Below are 22,670 nucleotides of genomic sequence, written 5' to 3' on the forward strand. Positions count from 1 at the left end.
TTCATCCAAAATAACATCTGTTTGGTAACAAGAACTCGAACGAAAAAGAGAGAATAATGGGATAAAAGAAATGAAATTATACTTTTATTTTCATCCGAATTAGTATCTTTAGTTTCATCGCGAAACGAGTTCCAGCAAAAAGGGAAAGATACGGGTAAAAGGGGAAGAAGAACGTTAAGAAAAAATGACGACAAAAAATCGGATGATCCAATGAATCGAATATCAATGGCACCAGAATATTACGTGAGCGAAGTTAAAAACTTTCCAACTTGGAACACTGACGATGAAAGAACAGTAAAAGAAAATATTATTCGCAAGGCATGAAGAGGAGAAGAAGGGAGAGAGAGAGAGAGAGAGAGACAGAAAGATAGGTTGGTACTGTGAACGGTACTGAAGAGATGGATAGATTGATTGGACGAAGAGTTCGAAATGGGGAGATCCGTAGAATGCGCTACTGCTAAATTGTTAAATTCCACAAAATGCTTTTTATTTTGTGGGTTCGTCTGTTTAGAAACATATACGAATGTATTGGATCGAGATAACATTATCGCTTACCGAACATTACGCGCGTGACCATACTTTGATGAGACAGAGGTCAAGGGTTGAATTGCCTCAGATTTATAAGTTAACTCGGTCGCATGGGACCAGTTAGTCAGTGTTGCATACTCAATACCAGTTGGAATATAGTCGCATAGACAGATGTCGGCCAAAACGCTCGTAAGTATCAACAGGAGACGATGAATCGAGTAGTAGCGATGATCGTTAGCTTCTTCGATCGAATTTGTCTCGATGATCGATCGTCTTGATCTTTAATCGTCGCCATGGTAATCGAACGCAATTTTCCATTTCTCTTTTTCCGAGACGTCTCCTTTTTTTTGACTTCCGTGTCGTTCGTTGCGGTACAACATTTTTCGGTTGTCGATGTACGGTGTACGGTGCGCAAACCCTACGAAAAAAAAGACGATGTCGATAAACACGAATCACGATCGACTTTCACGAAATTTGGAGGCAAACGTGTCTCTCCTTTGCTCTAAATTTGAATTACGAGTCCTCCGACATCCATCGGAACGTGGGCAACGGCCTCGGTGTTTAGTGTTTTTGAAATCACAGGACAAATAGGAAGAAGCGAGGGAAAAAGAAAAAATAATAAGTGTGATTGATATGTGACGACAGGCACAGCCGCAAAGGCAAACCATCCTGGATCCTTCGGACAAGTATCGACCAGAGACTGTTTACGCGGGAAAACTGAAGGGCGAGTTTAGAGATTTCTCTGAGGATCCGACCGACCCGGTGAAGGAGCGGGTTCGAAAGACCTACGAAAAGATGCACGCTAATCAAACCGTCGAGTTTGTAAAATGTGAGTAATACATCGTAATGCACATGTATGTAGGTGCACTGACGTAAATATCAGGACACCTATTCGTTACGTACAATGGAAAATCCTATACAGTTTTACTTTATCTTATTTTGTTTAGCATTCTAGACTATAAAGTACACGCGATAAACGAATGAAATAATGGATTTATAATAAAATAAACGTAGTAGGTAATTTAATTACTAAGCAGAAGATACTTGTACGTTAACGGGTGTCCTAATATTTATAATCGGTATCGTAAGTGCGCTTAAGTTTTGCATTCACGTCGCGTGTTTCCCCATTAAGTTTTCAATTGCGAGCTATTCCGAAATAAATAGCGAGTAGATAACGAACGAGTAATTTTGAATAACGGGAACGAAAAGAAGGGAATAATAATCATCCGGTGAATCGTATTCGTAATCTTACGACTCTTACATTTCAGCTCGCATGAAAGAATGGCTGCGATTCGACAAGGCCAAGATGACTATAAAGGAATCGTTGATCAAGTTGAACGACTTGGTGGACGAGAGCGATCCGGACACCAGTTTGCCAAATATCGTTCACGCTTTCCAAACTGCAGAATCTATCAGAAAGGAACATCCTGACATGGATTGGTACCACTTGACCGGCTTGATTCACGACTTGGGCAAGGTAACGTATCTTGGAGCTTCTCTAGATTAGAAACCATCCTAAAAAAAATGGTAAGGAATTAGTTATTTCGTACTTGAGACCGTATTCTTTAAATAAAATACTTCTCTCTTAAGTAAATGCTAAATTCCTCTGATCCAGATAATGGCGTTTTACGGGGAACCACAATGGGCAGTTGTGGGTGATACGTTTCCCGTGGGATGCGCCTGGGCTGATTCTATCGTCTACAGGGCAACTAGCTTCGAAGATAATCCGGACGGTAAAGACGCCCGATACAAGTAAGTATCGAAGAGAACTGGTTCATTCCTCGAAGAAAGATCGTGGTAAAACATTTTTCACGTTTCGCTTCAGCACGAAATACGGTATGTACAAACCAAAGTGCGGCATCGACAAGTTACTGATGTCCTGGGGTCACGACGAATACCTGTACCGTGTCCTGGTGCACAACAAAACCAAACTACCAAACCAAGCTTTAGCTATGATTCGTTATCATTCGTTTTATCCATGGCACGCGGGTGGCGACTACATGCACTTTTGCACCAACGAAGATATCGAGATGCTGAAGTGGATCAACGACTTTAAGCAAGTATCCATATTCAATCACCGCGTTTCTCTTCTTTCTTCAAAAAGACTAAAACTAATGAAAAAAAAGAAACAAAAAACAAAAGAAATAAGAAGGAAAAAATGGTAGAATATAATATACGCGGAATGTTAATATCAGTTTCTCGAATAATTTAGTGTCTTTGATAAATACGTATCAGACAACCGTCGATTTTATCGTCTTCCAAAATATATATAAAAAGAAGAAAGATGAAAGATACGCTCTGACTGACCGTTTGACTATTACGTTTCAGTAAATACGATCTGTACACCAAGAGCGCCGAAGTGCCGGACATCGAGAAATTGTGGCCCTATTACGAGAAATTGATCGATAAGTACATCCCAGGTGTACTAGAATGGTGAAAATGGAAATCGTAGATTTTAATCGTCCGTGTGCGTAACGCATGGACAAACGATTAATCCGTGACCGATTACCGGTTATCGTTTACCTGCTTCCGACCATCGGGCATCGTGCGATCGACGAGCTTTCCTATCTGCGATAACGATAGTACAATGGATCGGACGATACTGTACTTATCCTTTAGTCGCTAGCTTGATACGCAATCCGTTTCGCTTTTGTCCGTTCCCGACGAAACTCGACTGGAAGAAGGCGCGATGAAAGAGAAGTAGTCGATGTCGAGTCGAGTGAAAGAGAACGAGATCGGTTAAGCAAAGCGGTGAAAGAACGGAGAAAATTGTAGCGTGCAGAAGCGAATGAATAACGGGGAATAACGATGAGCGACGTGTTCGCGTTTCGTTCCTTTTCATCGATTATACGACTCGTGACTTTCAAGTTTCGAATTTCGAAGAAAGTTCGCGGTATAATCGATAGGATCAGGGATCGGCGCGAAAGTAGGACTAATGTTGATTGAATAGAAAATCCAGCGACCGTGAGTTCCGAGAAAAGAGCTGACTAAGACAGGGAAAAAGAGGGAAAAGTTGGGACAAGCTGGAAATTGTCGTATCGACCGGAACAGTCATAAAATTCTTGCGTTTACTACGCTTTTCTTTCCTTTTGCTCGATTTCTAGCACGCGCCCTCGTTTTACCCTTAGCTCTCGCCGCGTATATGTTTAGCCATTTCTTTGCTTCGATTCGCTCGATCGAGTACCACTCTTTACCATTTCGTATTCCAAAGGAACGCAGAGTCGTCAGCGCGAGGCTCGGTGGTCGATATAATGTAATAATTTATGCATTCTTCGCGACTAGTCTTTGTTTAATATTCGCCGAATAAAGAATTCTTGTTATACAATCATAGAATCTCTCTCTTCGCTTTACGATCTTGGCAGGTACTACTATCAGCGATGACGAATTAACCCTTTATGCTCGATGCATATATCGCCTGATACTCTTATCGTCCTAGACTTTCGCATAATCTTAAACGCACAATTCCCATTGAAGTTTTAAACATTTCGATTTCTAAATAGAACGTTCGAAATACCGTTCTGAAGAAATTCCAGAGTGAATAACGATACTTTACAAAGCAAAGATTTCGAGTTGAGGGAGAATTCCTTGGTGCACCCCGTGCTGCGATGCGCCGTATCCTTAGTGCACGAAAGATAGTATGGGAAGCTCTAGAAACCACGGGTATGCGTGGTAATCGAAAACGCATCGACTTTCGAGAAGACCCATCGTGCACCATCAAACGGTGGTATTCGCTTAACCCGCCCGTTGCGTTCTTTCGTTCCCACGTGGTGCGATTAGCCTTCGCTAACTTGCTGCACTTTTCAAACATTCACATGTTTCCCCCAACTGAACGTCAGATTGAAACGATTCGATTCGAAGATTCGGTCGAAGATTGGACCAGGAGAAGAGGGAGAGACAGAGGGAGAGAAAGGAAGGGAGAGAGAGAGAGAGAGAGAGAGAGAGAGAAAGAGCCGGTTAAAATGAGAGAGATCGTTAAAACGGATTCCTACGTCTTTTACACGCTACGATGACATAGCGGCAAAGAATTTGGTTGAGAAAAATCCGGAAGTACGGTTTCGAAGGTTATTCGCGGGACATTCGCTCGTTTGATCTTGGGAACGGTTGGTGTCTCGAGCCGCGTCGTCTCTCAAGTTCGTTGGACGCGAACGGGAAACACCAGTATGGGGCTTCTTTATTTTTAACGCGCGATTCATCGGCGCTCTTGTGTCGGCTGAGGATATCCGAGCGGAGGCGGTAACGTTCGTGTTGGTATCGGTGCCAATGCCAATGCCATTGTCGATTCTGATGTCAATACCGATATCAATGACATCAACACCGACGATAATCACGACAGTGATCAAGTGCGATACCATCTGGAAGGATTTGTCAATGACGAAGAATGAACAACATTCCAGGCGACTCGTAACGAATAGCGCGTAACAGTGCGGAGAATCGGCGTTATGTAGTTCAGGATTTCCCATCGGCAGAGATTCCTCGAAAATAGCGCGAATCCTTCGTAACTTGCAACGATATGCGTTACAGCGATGGTGCGCGTAGGTTGCCTGTTGTCGAAGGAACTTTGCTCGCGAAATTGGCTTAGTCATCGACGTATTACGGGATATTACGGGGTATTAGCGGGAACAGCCGCAACGACCGGCAACGACCACGACTTTCTAGGCGGACGTGCACGAGGGGCGTGCAGGAAGGACTGGCCGTCCCCGGTATTCGTGAATCATGCTCTACCTTGCAAGTCCGCCGGTCGCCGTTTCCAAGAACAAACAACGCGACGCGATGTGACGCGAGGTAAACCGAAGAGGTAGGAGCATTTAGCGAGTCGCAACGAGGCAAGGCGGGGTAAGACCAAGCAAGCGTACCGCACCATGCGAGGTAGAACGAAGCGAAACACGAAGCGACGTGACGGAGCGAGGCGCGGCATCGTGCGACGCGGTGCGATATGTCGCGTTAAACAGGACAAACTAAATACCATTCTCGTACAAACTATATATGTAGTTACGTATCGCTCGTCCTTTCTCTCCCTCTCCCTTTCTTTATGCAGTGTCTCGTGAAAGTATTTCAACTTATCGTATATCGTGAGTATTGTATGAAATGTTTTAAAATTTCATTTCAGAGTTGTGGCGACATCTGACTATCGCGGTAGCGTTGATAAAGTCGAGGCTGGTCCAATAGGAGTTTGGGAAAGTGTGCGTACATTCGCGTGTAATTTTATCTCTTTTTCTGTTTCTTCTTCGTTCGGCCGCGGAAATTTTCTCTCGCGTTGGATCGTCGATTTGGATCGACGGAGGGCTGAAACGTTGTTCCGAGATCCCTCGGATGACGCGTCGACTGCCACGAAAATGCGACGCGGTCGTTGCGTCGCGGTCACGCGAACTTTTCATTCCACGAAAAAACGTGCGAGCCCGGGGGACACGAACGCGCGCCTCTAGCGCGAATTCGTTTCACCGATCAATCGATTCCCCGAAATCGAGCAGCGTTTAACTCTCCGAAGGGTAGTCTCCCGTACTTTTGAGGTCGCGTGCGTAACCGGTTAGCAGTTGCGTCAATGTTGCGAATCGCAGTTCCGTCTGCAAACCGTTCCCTGCATCGAGATGCGTATTTCGTCGATTGGATGGCTTGAAAAAAGGATATCAACCGTTTCGCGACCGAATATCTCGCGTCACAAAAACGAACAGGCACTCGTCGTTTCAAGGCGACTTTTGACCTCGCGAGCGATTATTCCAATCTCTTGGCTGACCGTCTCTCGATTTCCTCGTTGACGTTGTCCTATTTAACGGTCCTTCCGGTGATAAAGAAGCACGGACTAGGCGCCGCCTTTTCTTCCGTCACACGGACGCATTTGTCGCGTAAAACTTTGATGGTTACCGACAAGAGCCGCCACTCGACAGGAATTCCTGTATTCTTCGTATAATCCTGTTCGTCCTAATTCCACGCAATTTGCAGAAACTCCATTCTGGCGAATACATATAGCGTACAGCGTTGATATATTCGCGCGTAACATCGAAACGAGACTCCATGTAAGATACGATCGACAATGTCTGGAAATAAAGTACCTCCGTATCTCTGTTACTTTTAAGCTGTTCTACCCTTTAGTCACGCGGTATACCAATTTTTCACTAAAGAAAGATTTCCAACGAATATTTTTTGATTTGTATACCTATGCATGTTCGCATTAGTTTCGAATATGATCGAATAATCGAGTAATCGTTAGGGTCGCGTCTCGTTACAGCGCTAACGATACTTTAAAACGTTTTACGTGACATGTGCAACGTATACATGAAAGATTTCAACGATAAGAATCGGGAAACTTTGGTGAACCACCGCGTGCCTCATTTTGTCAGATTCGATCGAGGAAAGATCGGTGCTTGGAAACGATAGACGACGAACACGAGACAATGTGGTCGACGGGGGCTACGACGACAGCAAGGATAGCAGCAGCAGCGGTGGTTACGACGTCGAACTGGACGCCGAGAGATTGGAAGCGCGATCAGCCGGCCGGCGCGCCGGCGGGGAGTAGTAAACGGGATATATACGCGAGTGCGTGTTGCCGAGTACGGTATTCGGCAGTCGACGCGCGACGTCCGAACGGAGCGGGTCGTATTTTCTCGTCCCGTTCCGTCTCAATCTGCCGTGTCCAATAAGAAGTTCCTCGTGTCATTCGATATTTAATATTTCCGACGAGTCAACGAAGAAGAGGGAGACAGAGAGCAAAGGGCGCCTAGAATCATTGAAAATCAGTCGACAATCGTAAATGTTCGACCGGCCTGTGTTTTAAGATGACCGCCTCGGCACTGTCTCCTTTACCTTCCTCTCGCTTTCTTCGATCCTTCTCCGCGTTCGGTTCTATTCCGTCCACGTCAACGTCGTCGTCGTCGTTGTCATCGTCGTCGTCGTTGTCATCGTCGTCGTCGTCGTCGTGGTCGTTGTCGCAGTCACCGTTACCGTCGCGTAGGAAGAAGAAACCAAACGAGCGGACGATCCATCGTGGTCGGCATTGTTTGGCATTACGCGTTAAGAGGAGCGGATGAATCGTCGCGTGGCAGAGCAACAGTGGAAGAAAGTGAAAGAATCGAATACGGTTCGAATAGCGGTCGGACACTGTAGAAGTAGTTTTTGGAAATCTCGCAGACCTTTGCGTACTCGTTTCCAAGTCGATCGCCAAACACCGTCTTAACCGATTCGTTGAGATTCGCGCGAGTCTCGGCTGACATGTTGGTCGACGCGTTTAATGGTTGACAAAAGAGTAAAAGTTAAAGGTAAGAAAAGCGACGTAAAGAAGATAATAACGAGATAGAGACGAGAAAGATAGAAAGAAAGAAGGAAAGGAAAAAAGGTGAAAGAAGAGAGGTGTAGGAAATTAGATATAGAATCGGTGCACGATAGCGACGAGGTGCTTCCCAGGGAGGAGGTGCCCCGGTGGATCGTGCTTAAACTCGTGGATCAGGAGCCGGCTATGGGAAAGCTGGCAACGGCTGGTCGACTCGTGACCCGTGACAACGAGCAGCAAGAGGCATCGGTGTGGTTGCTCGAGCGAAGCGGCGCCAGTTCCGGCCGCGCTCTCGTCGCGGTCCCTATCGGTGGGGTCGCAGTCTGTGGCGTGATCGTCCCGCAAGTTGAATCGGAAGCACCGATCGAGGTGACCGGCCGAAACGCGTTTACCGGCACTGCGTCGAGTTGCTTGGAGAACGGTGCTCGAAAGGGGAAGGAGGATCGCCGAACAATAGCCCTGGTTGGAATTTGTCGGACCAGACACCAGGCGCTGATCGACGATCCAGACTCTCGATACTTGGTCGAGACGGCAACCGGCGGCGACGACGGTGCCGGAAGAGATGACGCGGTGGTTCGCCTCGAAGGTTCGTCGTTCGAGTCTTCTCTAGGTCGGAAATCCGGATGGTGGTTCGACGATATCGTCAAGCAGAATACAAAGGAGAAGAGAAGAGACGTCGTTCAGGAATACCGTCCGAGAATTTCCAATGAATGGCGACAAGTGGCGCGTAAAGAATCGTTAAATCGGCGAACGATCGTCGAGGGAAGGAGATGCGAACGATGTCGTCGACGTCGGTGGCTGAACGGAAGCAACGAATCTTCTCGTCTGTTTGGAATAGCGACGACGATCGTGGCGGTTGTGGTGGCAGTAGCGGCGGCGGCGCTTTGCGTGCCGGCCGCGTCGGCCGTGCCGATGCTGCCGCGGGAGAGTCCGCTCTCTCGAACCGGTCCTCGACACGACCTCGACCGCTCGACCGGTCTCGAGGACGTCTACGAGGACGCTTTCCGAGAAGAGGATCGACCGACGACGAGGACCGTTCTCGACGAGACTGAGCTGGATATTATCAGAAGGAGCATCGCGCGAGGTCTTGGCCTCAAGAGGATACCCGACCCTTCCAAGGTGAGTAGTCTTTCGCTTCTCCCTCTTCCCTTTTTCCTCCCTTTCTTAGTTCGCTTTTGCTTCTCTCGTCTCTCGTTCTGTTCCACTCGATATCGATGCGGATACGGAAACGGCCACAGATATGCATATCCATGTCGATGTTTCACGTGACAACGTCACACGTCCGTTAGAACACGTTAGTTACGCGATCCATTTCGAGTTTTCTCGTTTAGGGAGTCAATTTTTGGTCTGTAAAAAATTCACATAGCAACGTAATGTCAACGAGAAAGTTGCTTGAGCGAAGAAAATTGTTACTATTATTATTGTCGTTGTTATTATGAGATTCTATTTATTTAACAGGCGAGATAAGCGAGAAGAGCTCGCGTTTCCTTTTATATATTTTATACCAATCTTTTATACACTAATGGAAATTTATTCCCGTCTATGGTATGAGTAATAACAATGATAATAATAAATAGCACGAGAAAAATGGGAAAAGCAGTTGGAAAGTGAAAAGAAAAAGTGAAGGGAAGCCGGAACTCTACGTGGAAATAGAAGAATGCTCGACGTAGAGAAGGCAGAGAGTAGCGATGGTGGCGGTGGCGGTAATGGCGGCAGTCGAGTTTCGCAGAGGGTAACGAACAATGAACGAAAAGGAAGAAAGGACTAAAAAGATAGAGAGGGTACAGAGAAGGGGAACAGATGGCGAGAGAAGGGAATGCGAGAGAAAGGAAAGAAAGGGAACGGAAGGGAATCGAATCGAAAGGAGCAACTCGACGGCGAAAGGGTATTATGTGTATACCGTAGAAATCGCGGGAACGACATGGTGCAAGCGGCAAGTAGTACGTAAACAACGGCGAGTCGAAGACGAGGAACGTGGGTGGTCTGCGTTGCCCCACTTTCGCTACGTATGCACGAGCACGTGCGCATTCCTGCTGGTATGCAGAACCGGCTGTCCACGTGCGTACGACGACAACGCCGCCGCTGCCATGCTCTGTTCTTTTCTACTCTATTCAACTCTTCTTCTCCCCTCGTTCCTCTTCGCCTTTTTTCATCTGGTCCCTCGCTTTCTGCTACTAATGAAGATGCAGCACGTTGCCTATGATGAAACTGCCGGACCTGCCGGGGTCGTTGGACTATCGATACGATCGAGGCAGGTTACATCGCATCGAATCGACTAATTCGTGTCGCGAAAGCAAACGACGTCTCGTTTGGATCAAACGAGTTACACGAATTCGAATGAAGCAATTCGACCAACAAAAATAAGTATAAGTTTCGGATATAAAAACTCCATGGCCGTGGGATGATTTAGTTAGAATCGAGATCGATGGAGGTTTAGCACGAGATGCAGAGTGATTTTAGACGCACGCGTTTCCATCTAAATTCGGAGCGTTACGTGAACGTTGGCATCGATCGTTCGGAAATTCCCAAGCGATCCGAGACGATCGGTGAAATCGGAGGAACTTGGACTGAGGATTTCGGTAGGAAAGTGGAAGGAAGGTAGGAACGGCGATTTAGTCGATGACGATGATCGAAAGAGGTCTCGTTCCGGATCTTGAAAAGGACAAGAGCGGGAGAAGAGGTGGCGGGAGCGACATCGCAAAAGAACACCTGTTGTCGCAGCCTCTATAGCCGGTAGGTTCGCCGTTATGCGCGCACGCGATAACGAACGTCGATTCTTGGCCGTCCTCGAAACTCGAGGACATCCTCGACAAGTGTGAGAGAGAGTACGTGTGTCTCGAACGCAAGCACCTACATATATACATACATGTAGGTATGTAGCTCTAATGCCAAAGGGAAGATAGAACCAGTTATCTTTCTGGTTTTCTAGTTTTCAGGTCTTCTGGTTGCGTGCGCGCGCAGACATACATTCTTCTTTTACCTCGTTCGATGATCCGCCGCACTTAACGCGTACCCACCCGTCCATCGTCGACATTTATATCCAGCTTCGTTGGTTTTTAACAAGACGAAAGAGTCGATCCGAGACGAGAAGAGACGAGGAGACGACGATGGGACGACGGGACGACGAGACAAGAACCGGCGGCGTCGAGAACATAGAATATGTCCAATTAACTTTCTTTCGCATTCGTCGCAATCGATTTGCAAGCACTTCGTCGTAGTGATCAGAGATAGTTTCAACACGATTGTAAGCAAACGACGTCGCAGATTACATATTGCGCTGTCCGCTGATCGCTTCTGTAATGTTGCAAATATATAACATTGTATTAGACTTTTCCTTCGGTTCTAGTAACGTGAATTTCTATTTTATACTCTTATGATTTCTATGTACACTTTATACTTTTTGTACACTGATGACAGATAATTCGGTATACGAAGGAAACGTTAATTCCGTTTGCAAACGAAAGTAACGAGTTACGAAGCAGAAAGTGGCGATCGTCTAAATTTATCCAATCGACTCGGATGATTCGCGATTCACAACGATCATTCTACTCGATGAACAATGAAATTGAGCGAACTTAACGATCTGGAAAGATGAAAATCGCAAATAGATATTTGTTTGCTTACCTTCCCACGACTTTCACCGCGTTAGACCATCTCGACCTCGAGAAAGAATGATACAGCGAGATTCATGGTCGTTATGGTTGATACTGAAGAGAAAGCTATGGGAGAAGAGCGTGATGGCGTTGGCTCGCGATCGAACGTGTTACAAACGCGCACCCGACATCGAACGAAATCGAGTTCGATGAGAAACGTTCGAATCTCAAACACGATGACGCGCATTCCCGCCGCGTGTTTCGTCGAGCCCTCGAGCCTCGAGGCAGAGGGGCGAGGATTACGCGAAGAATGCGGCCTGACTCGTCCGTCGATACACCTAGACGCGATGTGCGTTGCTTGCGAAAGATCTTTCTTCGAGACGTAGGCGTGGGAGGCAAACGAGCGTACGTGGTTGCGCGAACGTTTCTTCAAGGTCGTCCGCATTCGCTACAACGTCACCTATGCCCTCGTTGCGCGCTTACATACACTTGTTTCCAGATTTCTTTCCCCAAATACGTTATATCTCGTGAACGGATCGCGCAGTCGTTCGGTCATCGCACCGACCACGCGATTACACCCATTCGCTAATATCGAAGTTACGTCGAAGATTCTATTTTCAAAGTGAATCGCTAAAACCACGAATGACAAAGTTGCGTCGGATACTTCATTTTCTCGGAAACGAACTCTGATTTTCAGTCGTCCTAACTCTATTTGTACTACGAATTTAGGCCCACGGCGTACAGAAGATAAGTTCGGTCGACCGTCTACATCGTTCAAAGAACGTTAAGATTCATAATTCATGCAATATCTTACAACGAATCTGGTCCATACCGTTTCTCATAAAGCTTGCATAGGCCTATCTTATTTCCTTACGCCACGGTGTATTTTTCCAAGAAAATAATACAAGACTATCGATGAAAGTGATACGCGGCGTGGTTGCGTTTAGATTCTGTTCCTTTTGAATCCCGGCGCACGGTCAACGCTCGTTGGAGCAACATGTACATACGTACATACTATGTATCGGGATCTTTCTACAATTTCGTTCGTGTTCGAAGTTCGCGCAGTCATACCATGTCTACATCTTCTTACCCCTCCTCGCACATCCTCTCTTTACCCCATTCCCTCTCCTCTCCTCTCCTCTCCTCTTTTCCTTACATTCTCCTACCTCTTTGCAAGTAGAAACATCTTCGAGTTTCGTGATAGCCATTGAGCAAGCGTGCGCCAGTCGAGTCTAGCTACAAACCAAGACGAAAGACCAACGAACGCGACATCGATGACCGACACTGACCGACCTTTCGAACCAGTCAAGCGGTTGCACACGAGTCAACTCGCTTGGGGTCGGCAAACGACGTCTCGGTTTCAATCCGCAACGAGCGAAAACGCGTGTCTCAATCGATTTACGATTCGCCACACGAGTCCTTCTGACGGACTAACGATCTTGTGTCGTACATTCCGGTCGACGAGGGTTATCTTTCCCTCGAAGTATGCAACTTCGAAACCTTGGCGAATACTTGACGCACGAATGACGCGACGGACCACCGTCTCGACAAACCGGAACTCGCTCGAATCCACTAACTAGCCGACTTTAAAGAAAACAGCCTGTTAAACGAGTCCATACTTACTCGACGTATTGCGGAGGCGTCCGTGTGTCTCCGTTTCACACGGCTCACGGCTCTGATAGCTCGCTGAGTCATCCTTAACGACACGATCCTTCAGTACTCGTGTCCTCCTTCCTTTCAACCTCACGATCTGTGAAATTCATTTCATTTATTAAACGTCTTTTCACTTATTAATCGTTGCGTTGCGTTATGTTGGTCGACTCGTGCGTTATCCCGCGTACCGCGGCTAGCTAGAGCCGCGCGAACCGGCTAATTTTACCGGAAACGTCTAGCGTGTCTGGACTTTCTCACCATGGAAATTATATACCAACACGAGTGACGGCGAGGGTAAAGTAGCGAGGGACGTGTTTCGAGTGGATCTCGAAAATTGCAACGATGCTCGAGAACGACAAAGGGATTTGAAGAATAGGGAAAAAAGTACAAAGGGGGACCGGCGAGCAACGGCGAAAGAAGGCGAATGACGAGTGACGAGGAAAGAGAGAGGCAAAGCGAAGAAAGGTTGTTGAGCCGCGACGTTGGGAAGATGGCAGACACTATATCAGTGCCTCGCCCGCAAACTAATTATCCCGCTTGAAGATCGATTTCAGTGAAACGTAAAAGCGTACGATTCGGTGAATTTTTCCATAGGTCACCGGAATTTTGCTTTACGTGTCCAACAGAGATTCTATCGCGCTTTTCACGCAATCTCTCCGATATTCAACAACTTCATTTCCCTTTCCAAATTGATTAATGGAAGAACGCTGTCCACAACTCCTTAAACTAATTATGTAACTCTTGCGTGTTAATAAGACCTTTGAGATCCTCATAACCATTTCTCCCATATCCTTATTTTCCAGTAAAACGATATTGTATCAAGTTCTACGTTCTGTTTTCATAGCTTCAAATTTTTGTAGAATTTCCATTCCACGTAACATGACTTTCGCTACGCTTACACATCTTTTTATGCATTTTACGCTAATTTCTTCTATGCTAATAAAATTTTATCCTGCGTATGAAATAAATAAAACCATCATACCTACCACTGTGCGTTCGTTAGCTGGTCAATAAGTCATCCTCGCATATTTCCTTTTTTTCAGGCAAACGTCAGTCAAGCCGAATACGAAAGAGCACACAGAGAGTACCTGATGAGAATGCAGTCGTCATTCGACGAGCGAACTTTTGAAAGCAAGAAGTTTCTACATGTGTTTCCCGCTACAGGTAACCAACGATAATTGATCATGATTGATTGATCGTGTATTGAGACATTCTTCTTCGTTCTCGAATCGCTGATAATTTAGTATCGGTTCAACAGAACCGGCGATCTTTGGAAACGCGAAATATCTTACGATCTTTCTGAAAAAATATACATACCCACGCTATAATTACTACTTGTGTAAACATCGAGCATCCTAGTTTCCGCCAGTTCGGCAACGTCGACGAGATTTTACCAGGCGTATCTGGAATCGATGCGTATCGAACGAACCGCGATTATCGATCTTTCGCATAACCTGTAAACTGAGAAAGATAAGTCAATTTCTTACTTTGATTGTTAATATCATGATAATTTTTCTTATTTACGCATTTTCTGTTTTTTTACATGTCGTTTCACGTTTGTTTAAAATAAATTTAAAAAACGTAAAAGCAAAGTTACTTAATCTTGAAAATTTCATCGTAATTGCGAATAAATAATGTATCATCTGCTTTCCCCTAAATATTTAACTATTTCACTTTCTTCGTCCTTTTTTATTCTGTTACCACTTTAAGATTCGCTATTTTATTAAATTTCTTATAGCTTGTTTATTTTACAACTACATTGTTGTTTAGATCCTGTAGTGATCAAAATAAACGAACATCTATCGGTACTAAGTTTAGAGGATAGAGCGAATAACGCAACAATTTCCAATTATATCATTTTAAATAGTTTATCCAATGTTTTTTATGCGTGCTACTAATCATTCTCATAGTAAAACAAACCTATTTTTTGATTCATTGGTATTGATCTTTTTTATATTGATGTTATTTGCGATCGTTATAATAATTAATTATAAATTTCAGTAGCTACGTATTTACCGTTTCAGTTTATCGTAGAAATTCAAAATGCAAAGCATGACTGATGTTACTTATGGAATGACACGATATAAAGCGAATGAGTTTACAAATAAAACGCTTCGTTTCGCTTAACGTAATTCCACTTCGGTTTATCTCGATTCGATCAGATTCCATCAACTCGTATCTTCGCTCTATTTTCTCCTTTTCCGTTTTCGCGTTATTCCGCTTGAGAGGCCTCGCCAGAAGCATCTGCGTTATTATGAAAGAGAAATTCCGATCGCCACGGAATGCCGAGTAACGAGTTTCCGAATGCAATAAGAACGAATCGTCGAGAAAGATCAATTTGTCGACGACTCTCACGCGTGACTCTCGACAATCGATTGCAGATCGCCGGTAATTTATACCATACCGACCCTTACTGTTTTTCGTCACGAGCCCAGACTCTAGACTCTAGACGAATGGAGGCGTACCGATTCTACGAAAACTAAGCCAAAAATATCGTAAAATACTATTTATAAAAGATATACCCACAGACTAAAATATTTTAGATAGCAGTGGTGCAAGGTAAGCTATAATTGGTGCGAGTCAAATATTCAGAGAAACCGTTGAATTTCCATTCAGTGACGGAAGCATATAGGCTTGCTCGATTACTTACACAAACTGAAATATCGAAATATCACCAATTCCTGAATTTCACTTCGTTTCCAGTTACTTCACAGTTTGAATTTTCATGATTGATTTCTGTTATTGATATATATTTACCACGATAATCGTGGCGAGACCATTTCTTTAGCAATAAATCGACTCACAGATCTTTTCAAACATTCCAAGAAAAATAGAAACATTACCGAATATATCTCGAATCGTTTGTTATACATATACATAATATGGACTGTTTCGAGACACCGAGTCGAGATAACGTTCGAGTCGAACCGTTGCGCGTTGTATATCGTTGCCGACATACGACGCATACCCAGATAACTTTCTCAATCTGTTTCGTCGTATTTTTACGATTATTCCTGACAGATTTATTTCCTAGGATCCGTAACGCGAGCTTCGTATTACACGATGTTTTACGACTGCTACCGAACGAGCCGATCTAAGTGACGCGACGCTAATCCGTCGGTGTTGTGTTACAAGAATGCCACCGTGTTTTCTCTTACCAAACCCAACATCTATTTTCCAATTGGGGAGATCGAATATAGATCGAATATATCGAAATAATCTAACGAATAAGTTACATCGTAACTATAGGTATCAATTTTCTTCTATGAGATCGTTGCGTACTTCAATATGAAGATGACTGCGTACAATCAATAATATTCTCAATATTGTTTATTACATATCCACGAAAATTTAAATATGTAAATACGATACAACACAACTTAGAACTTCTTATATATTGATAATAATTAAATATTGATACTAATATTGAATCATCCTATAAGTAATGCGGTTTTTCTGAAAGTGAAGTTCAAAACAAAAGACAAGTTGTTACTATCGGACTTCTATAAAATTGCAAAAGAAAGTGTAATATATCGTGAACGATATTGATTACGCGAAAAGAGATCGAAAATTCGATACGCCCGCGAAGCGAAGAAAAAGCGAACAGGGACTCGTACGTACGTGTACCAACGAATTACCCCGGAATTTAATAATTCCACTAATTAACCGATGAAAATGGAACGGACGAGAGTTGCCGTTCTCGTGATCTCTAGCCGGATACGCGTGAACACGTCCATTCTCATAGGTCATAGGCGGTTCTAACGATATTTTCGCATCCGCTGTCAAATCTCTTAACGTACGTGTGGTTAAGTTGATAATCGCGACGGGAAAATTGAGAAGGTGAAAGATAAAAGACAGGTAATTGAGAATGCAGAAATCGTGGATTCCATTTAGCGTCGACATACCAACAGGCGAGAGAACGAGGAGGGAATGTAGCGATAAAAGATCGAAGATAATTCAAGGTTTTCACTTACGTAACGTTACGCGTTACGCGTATCAATTGTTCATGTTTATTCGTTCGTGATTGTTACAGCGTATCCTGGAAACGAATCGAGTCGACTAGATGGAACGAGCGAAAAGGAAAAACCCTATCGTCACTGGTTGTTCTTTCCCGTGGAAATTCCTCAGAAGGATCTGGATCAAACGTCGGTAGATCACGCGACGCTGCGACTGCTGCTTCACGGGCCGACGACAGATTACTATACCGAACGTTCCGAGCTGGAGGTGTTATTCTATCTCCGAATTTCGTCATTTCGTCGCTCGAGAAAGTTAATCGGTCGTAGAAAAATTCAGCTGCAGGACTCCCGAAATCCAAGATGGCTCGAACTCGACGTGACTCAGGCCGCTTCCTCGTGGATCGAGACGCCGCTCGAGAACCTAGGAGTCGAACTGGAATTTATGATAGACAGCGAACCGGTGACACGTACCTTTTCCTTGCCGGTTCTCAACGTGTTCACCACGACGTATTCGGGCAGTGCCAGAGTAAAACGTTCTTCACCCAAAGATGTGATGTCTCTGCACAAAGGTCGTAGGACAAAGTGCAAAGGCGAGAGTAAAAAGTGTTGCAGACACGAGCTTACCGTCATGTTTAAAGACTTGAAAGGTTTCGAATTTATCGTTTACCCGAAAACCTTCGACGCTGGATACTGTAAAGGACGATGCCCGCCTAGATACAATCCAGCTCATCATCACGCCCTTCTGCAAAGTCTGCTGTGGAAGGAAGATAGAAAAAAAGTGCCTAAACCATGCTGCGCGCCGAGTAAGCTCGACGAGTTGATGATCGTTTATTTCGACGAGAACGATGCTACTCAGTTGAAAAACTCGTACTGGAAGAACATTCAAGTACTGGAATGCGCTTGTTCCTAAAAATACTTTGTCCTTTCTTCCCGAATGGACGAATCGGCTAAATGACCGACTGAGCAACAGAGCTAACTAAGGTCATGTTTATAGTGGATGCTTATTCGAACGAACTTGAGTTCTAACGAACGAAACATCTGAAGACTGCAATGCATATAAATATACTCGTAAAAATCTATATACATATTTGATTAGGCGGATGTATCTTCGTCAGAACGTCAGTTTGTTCGAATACCCATCCACTGTAACCACAGTCTAATTCAATCAACTAATTAGTATATGTACATGTGAACGAACAACGAACGAGCGAACGAACAAACGAGTGAATGGGAGCGAACGATAGAATATATATGTATACGTTCGATCGAAACGACACGATGATACGGACCAGTAAATGCTGCGATTGAAAACGTTGGTTACAGAATGACGAAAGGACAAGGGTTTTCATAGTCGCAGACGACTCACCAAAGAATCGTCCGAATACTGTTCGGTTGTGTCACTTTTTCGTCGTTACTCGCGACATACCGAAAACACTTGCTGTTAACGTATCACGCGAAACTTTCCTTTTCCGCTTGACCCCTTGTCCGCTTGGCATATACATTTGCGAACGTTTCGATCGATAAAAGTTATTCCGTAAAACGAATGACGAAAGATTTAATCGTATCGCTGATAAACGTTCGATTCGGTTCGACTCGAGGCATCATCGAAAGTCCAGGCTCCCGATCCAGGCTTTCGCATTGACTGTGATACTAAAAGATATCTGGCGTTTCTGCTTGTAGTAATCGTATTTCACACTTTCATCCTCTTTTGCCTTATTTCCTCTTCTCTATCTTATTTTCTCGACTATTTTCTATATTCTCTCCTCCTCTTTCTTTTCTTCTTCTCTTTGTTTTTCTATTTTGATATTGAAAAACCATTAAGTGTATAGAGTTATTGACAACGAGAAGAAAGAAATACCGCGACAGCAATGTTTCGTTTATTTGGTTAGTGTCACTATTAAATGAAGTCTTAACCGGAACAATTTAATTGCTTATAATTTATTGTTCGATCAAATATCGAACGATGGAAACTGTTACATCTTTTTACATATTAAAATATTATCGAACGAATCTTTGAAAGATTGTGCATTTTTTTACCAATGAAATTATGTTAACGTTGTACAGAGGATTTGATCGAAACTTGGTAGCATAACCGAAGTTTGTGCACGGCGGAAATCTCGCGAATGCTCCTGCAACTATATATATGTATAACATTTATGGACTATCACCCAGAAGACTCCCCTGTTTCGCCTTCGTTGTATATGTACAAACGCATAACCGAAATTATAATGCTTCCGCTGCACCTCGATCAAAAGTTTAAATGCGTTCTCATGTCGTGATGCAAACATGTATCGTTCGCTGAGTCAATTTCGATCACGCACCATAATCGTAACCTCGCGTTACATGTATTTGTCTAATCGACTACTATCGATGATGTAAAATAAAATTTTATTCCTTATTTATAACCAAATAATCCATAACTGATCTTGATTGAACAAAATGTTTTATCCAACAACCGGCATAAAGAGTTACTTGATTTTCTAACGCAACAATGATATGAAGCGACAGTAAGCATTGCACAACATGACACATTCGATATAGGTTACACAGGAAGGAATACGAATCTACGAATAAGGCAAACTTTTCAATACCGCAGCATGTAAAAGGTTATCAACATACGACAGTAATAAACTTTCGCTGAATGCGATGTTTCTTACCCTACGTACGAAGCCAAAGGTCGGTTTACTGGCACTAAATTATGCAATCTAAGACAATTCATTCACATTGTTGCATTATCTTTCAGCGAGTTTAACTAACCTTTTACGGATACTATCGTAATTACGAAGCAACGTCGATTTATTCACGCAATACATGGGAAATGAATCATCGATTCAATGAAAATTTGGAAAAGATTTTCGAAAATAACAATTTCGAAATACCACTATCTCCTGTCTGTTTTTCCAACACCTCGTTTTCCCGAAAACAAATGTTTTGGCATTTTCGTGCCGATGAATCGATCTGCTTCTCCTTTCAATCCCTTCTTCGCGATCTTTTTCTTCAAAGCTTTATGCGCAATGTTCTTTAATTTAGTCTTCATCGTCGAATCCTTTACACCCATTTCGTCGCGAGCAGGTTTTGAACTACTTCGAGCTCTTGATTGAGACTCGGATTGCAGTCGCATACGTTTCCTAGCTGGTTGCGATAGAGATCTTGCACGTCCTCTAGTCTTGGTAAAGTGCGCCTATTGGAATTTAAACAAATAATCATATACGCGAATCTTATACACATTTCGTTCCGTTACATATCGTTATTCTTGGTATTTATTTTGATTATATTTCGATGCGTTACTCACATTTTCTGTGTCTTCCATATCGATACCCAAGTCTTCCATTTGTTCTTTCAATTTCGATACCGATCTGTCTCGAAGTTTCGCCGCTGCTGTGCGCGGCATTACAGGCTTTGTAGAAGCCTTCAGTATTCGGGCTTCGTCTTTCATAATAGCCTTCTTATCTCGAATTTGCTTAGCCATTTGTACAATTTCTTGCATCGTTTCGGACAACTCAGCCACTTTATAATCGTACATTCCCGCCTCTTCGCGAAGCTGCTCCTCTTTTTCCAGGTCATTTAATTTCTACCGTAGAGGATAAAAATAAACTACTATCCAAGCAAAATGTAATACGCGTATTTAAAATGAATAAATGTTGTACAAACATTAAATATTTCTGGATCGATGTAATCAGCGATATTGTGTCCTTCCCAAATTTCTGGAATAACATCATATTTCTGATCGCCCTCGATGTCATAATTCTTCTTCAAATCAAGTACATAATCGTCTCCCATTTCTTCCTCTATTTCTCGCTCTAATTTTCGTTTTATCTTTAATCCTTCCTTCCTCTTTCTTAAAACGCTCTCAGGAATACAAGGAGCGCGAATTTTATCGTCTCTCGGCACAGGTTGTGCAACGTGTAAACGATTAAGCAGTCCCTCTACCTGCAGTCATAAACATTCAAGAACTTGAACCAGTGTTTTAACGCCTTTTACATTACTATAAAGTAACACAAAAGGTGTTTAAAAAGTATTTATCTTACCTTTTTCGTTCTTATCTTCTGATCAACACGGAAAGCTAACAAACGTTCACACGCTTGTATTTTCACGTCCATTACACCAAAATCAGTAATTGTACTCATTTCCAACACTGGGACATCTTTATCCTCCAACGACTTTAAAAGAGCTTGTTTTTCGGGCGAAAGTTCATCCAGACGCAAAATATCCGCTTTATTTGCCACAACTGTCAAAGGTTTGTTAGCAAACAGAGGTTTAATCGATTCAAATAGTTTCACCTAGAAGGTAAAACTGTTGAATCATATTTGAATAAAATGTATACTTTGGTTAGCTACGAAACCAATACTTTACCTGCTCGTCTAAACTATGACCACATTGTTCCGATATATCGCAAAAGTAAAGTACAGCTGCTCGTAAATGCGCGAGTGCAGTTATTGCCTGCATTTCTATTACGTTTCTTTCTTCAAGTGGATGATCTAGAATTCCAGGTGTATCAACCACTTGCCATCTTAAATATTTGTAATCCGTATGACCAACGTATAATGACTTTGTTGTAAATGCATATGGTTGAACTTCAACATCAGCGCGAGTTATCTAAATAGAACAATTAAAACAGTTCATAATGTTCCCTGTGCATAAAATGCATAAATAATCTGTTAATAGTTATTAAAATTAAATTACCTTGTTAATGAAACTGCTTTTACCAACATTTGGGAAGCCACATATTATTATAGTGCGCGTATAAGGATCTATACTAGGTAATCGGGCTAAATGCTGACGAACTTGCTCTAAATATGCCAGATTTGCTGCTTGCCTCTTCATAATTGTTGCCATACGTCCTAAAGCAGCTTTTTTCAATTGTTTACAACGGTATAGAGAGTCTCCATATTTCATCAAACGGACATAATCCTTGGCTACACTATTTTGACGATATATGTGAATTTCATTGAAAAACAGTGATATTTGAAAAAATACTATTTCAATATACTTACTTATCGATTAAATGTCTCGCTATATTTATTTGACCAAGAGCTAATTTGTAATGATCTTTGTCATAAAGGACGTTCATTAAATCAGCATAAAATGGATGAACATCATTTAGCTTAGGAAATTCCTGTATAATTTGAGATAATCTGTCATGAAAGTTTTGTTGCGTAAACCTCACTTTACGCAAATAAAATGCACGTATCCTCGCAATTTTATAATTTTTGTGTATAACGGTTGGAGTTTTGCGTTGAGTTTTTGATAAAATTATATCAATAAAGTCCTAGACAAAAGGAAATATTTATTAAATGAAATTTGAATTACAATTGAATTAATTACCAAATAGAAAATTAAAAACAAAGTTGCTAACCTTTGCGGTAGGTACAACCGCGATTTTCTTGAAATTGTATAACGCCATTATTGAGTTGTTCTTTCGACTTATCGTTTTATCAAAATCTTACACTTGAAAAGTTTGTAAAAACTGTTTAATGACCAAGTTTAAGAGTAAAATAAATAAAAAATTCACAAAGCGTATACAACCACGTGTACATACCGAAATTTTACATCATTCGTCATATGAACACAACTTTAGTTGCGATATCAGCGCTCTGGCGGCAAACGTAAGAGACTAATGGTACTGTCAGGTACTGGTTACATGTTACATCAAGTTACACCAGAAAGGTTACATTTACA

At 43.0% G+C, this 22,670-nt stretch overlaps 3 protein-coding genes and 1 long non-coding RNA gene across 5 annotated transcripts; 2 read left to right on the forward strand and 2 right to left on the reverse strand.

The window, feature by feature from the left end:
* Positions 1-586: 586 nt before the first annotated feature.
* Positions 587-3,861, forward strand: LOC126918773 (inositol oxygenase). Its single transcript, XM_050727164.1, has 6 exons — positions 587-717; positions 1,174-1,357; positions 1,797-2,005; positions 2,144-2,280; positions 2,354-2,584; positions 2,857-3,861. The coding sequence occupies exons 1-6, from the start codon at positions 700-702 to the stop codon at positions 2,963-2,965; spliced, it is 888 nt and encodes a 295-aa protein (XP_050583121.1). The 5' UTR covers positions 587-699; the 3' UTR covers positions 2,966-3,861.
* On the reverse strand, positions 1,861-16,265 carry LOC126918784 (uncharacterized). Of its 2 annotated transcripts, none has more exons than XR_007711433.1 (5): positions 15,686-16,265; positions 14,353-14,496; positions 14,022-14,123; positions 13,006-13,132; positions 1,861-2,043 (listed from the first exon to the last, which is right to left on the reverse strand). It is a non-coding gene; the product is annotated as an uncharacterized LOC126918784 (long non-coding RNA). The 2 variants fall into 2 exon arrangements; XR_007711434.1 differs by lacking the exon at positions 15,686-16,265 and adding an exon at positions 15,052-15,479 and having other exon boundaries at positions 14,353-14,489.
* LOC126918746 (bone morphogenetic protein 2-B) lies at positions 3,983-19,404 on the forward strand. The gene is made up of 3 exons (XM_050727090.1): positions 3,983-8,908; positions 14,079-14,199; positions 17,069-19,404. Exons 1-3 carry the CDS (start codon positions 7,976-7,978, stop codon positions 17,899-17,901), a joined length of 1,887 nt encoding a protein of 628 aa, XP_050583047.1. The 5' UTR covers positions 3,983-7,975; the 3' UTR covers positions 17,902-19,404.
* On the reverse strand, positions 18,914-22,557 carry LOC126918745 (nucleolar GTP-binding protein 1). The gene is made up of 8 exons (XM_050727089.1): positions 22,348-22,557; positions 21,986-22,260; positions 21,675-21,912; positions 21,345-21,587; positions 21,020-21,271; positions 20,643-20,921; positions 20,284-20,562; positions 18,914-20,172 (listed from the first exon to the last, which is right to left on the reverse strand). The coding sequence occupies exons 1-8, from the start codon at positions 22,393-22,395 to the stop codon at positions 19,873-19,875; spliced, it is 1,914 nt and encodes a 637-aa protein (XP_050583046.1). The 5' UTR covers positions 22,396-22,557; the 3' UTR covers positions 18,914-19,872.
* Between the last annotated feature and the right edge of the window lie 113 nt (positions 22,558-22,670).

Source organism: Bombus affinis, chromosome 7, assembly GCF_024516045.1.
Source record: "Bombus affinis isolate iyBomAffi1 chromosome 7, iyBomAffi1.2, whole genome shotgun sequence".
In the NCBI taxonomy this organism is placed as follows: Eukaryota; Metazoa; Arthropoda; class Insecta; order Hymenoptera; family Apidae; genus Bombus; species Bombus affinis.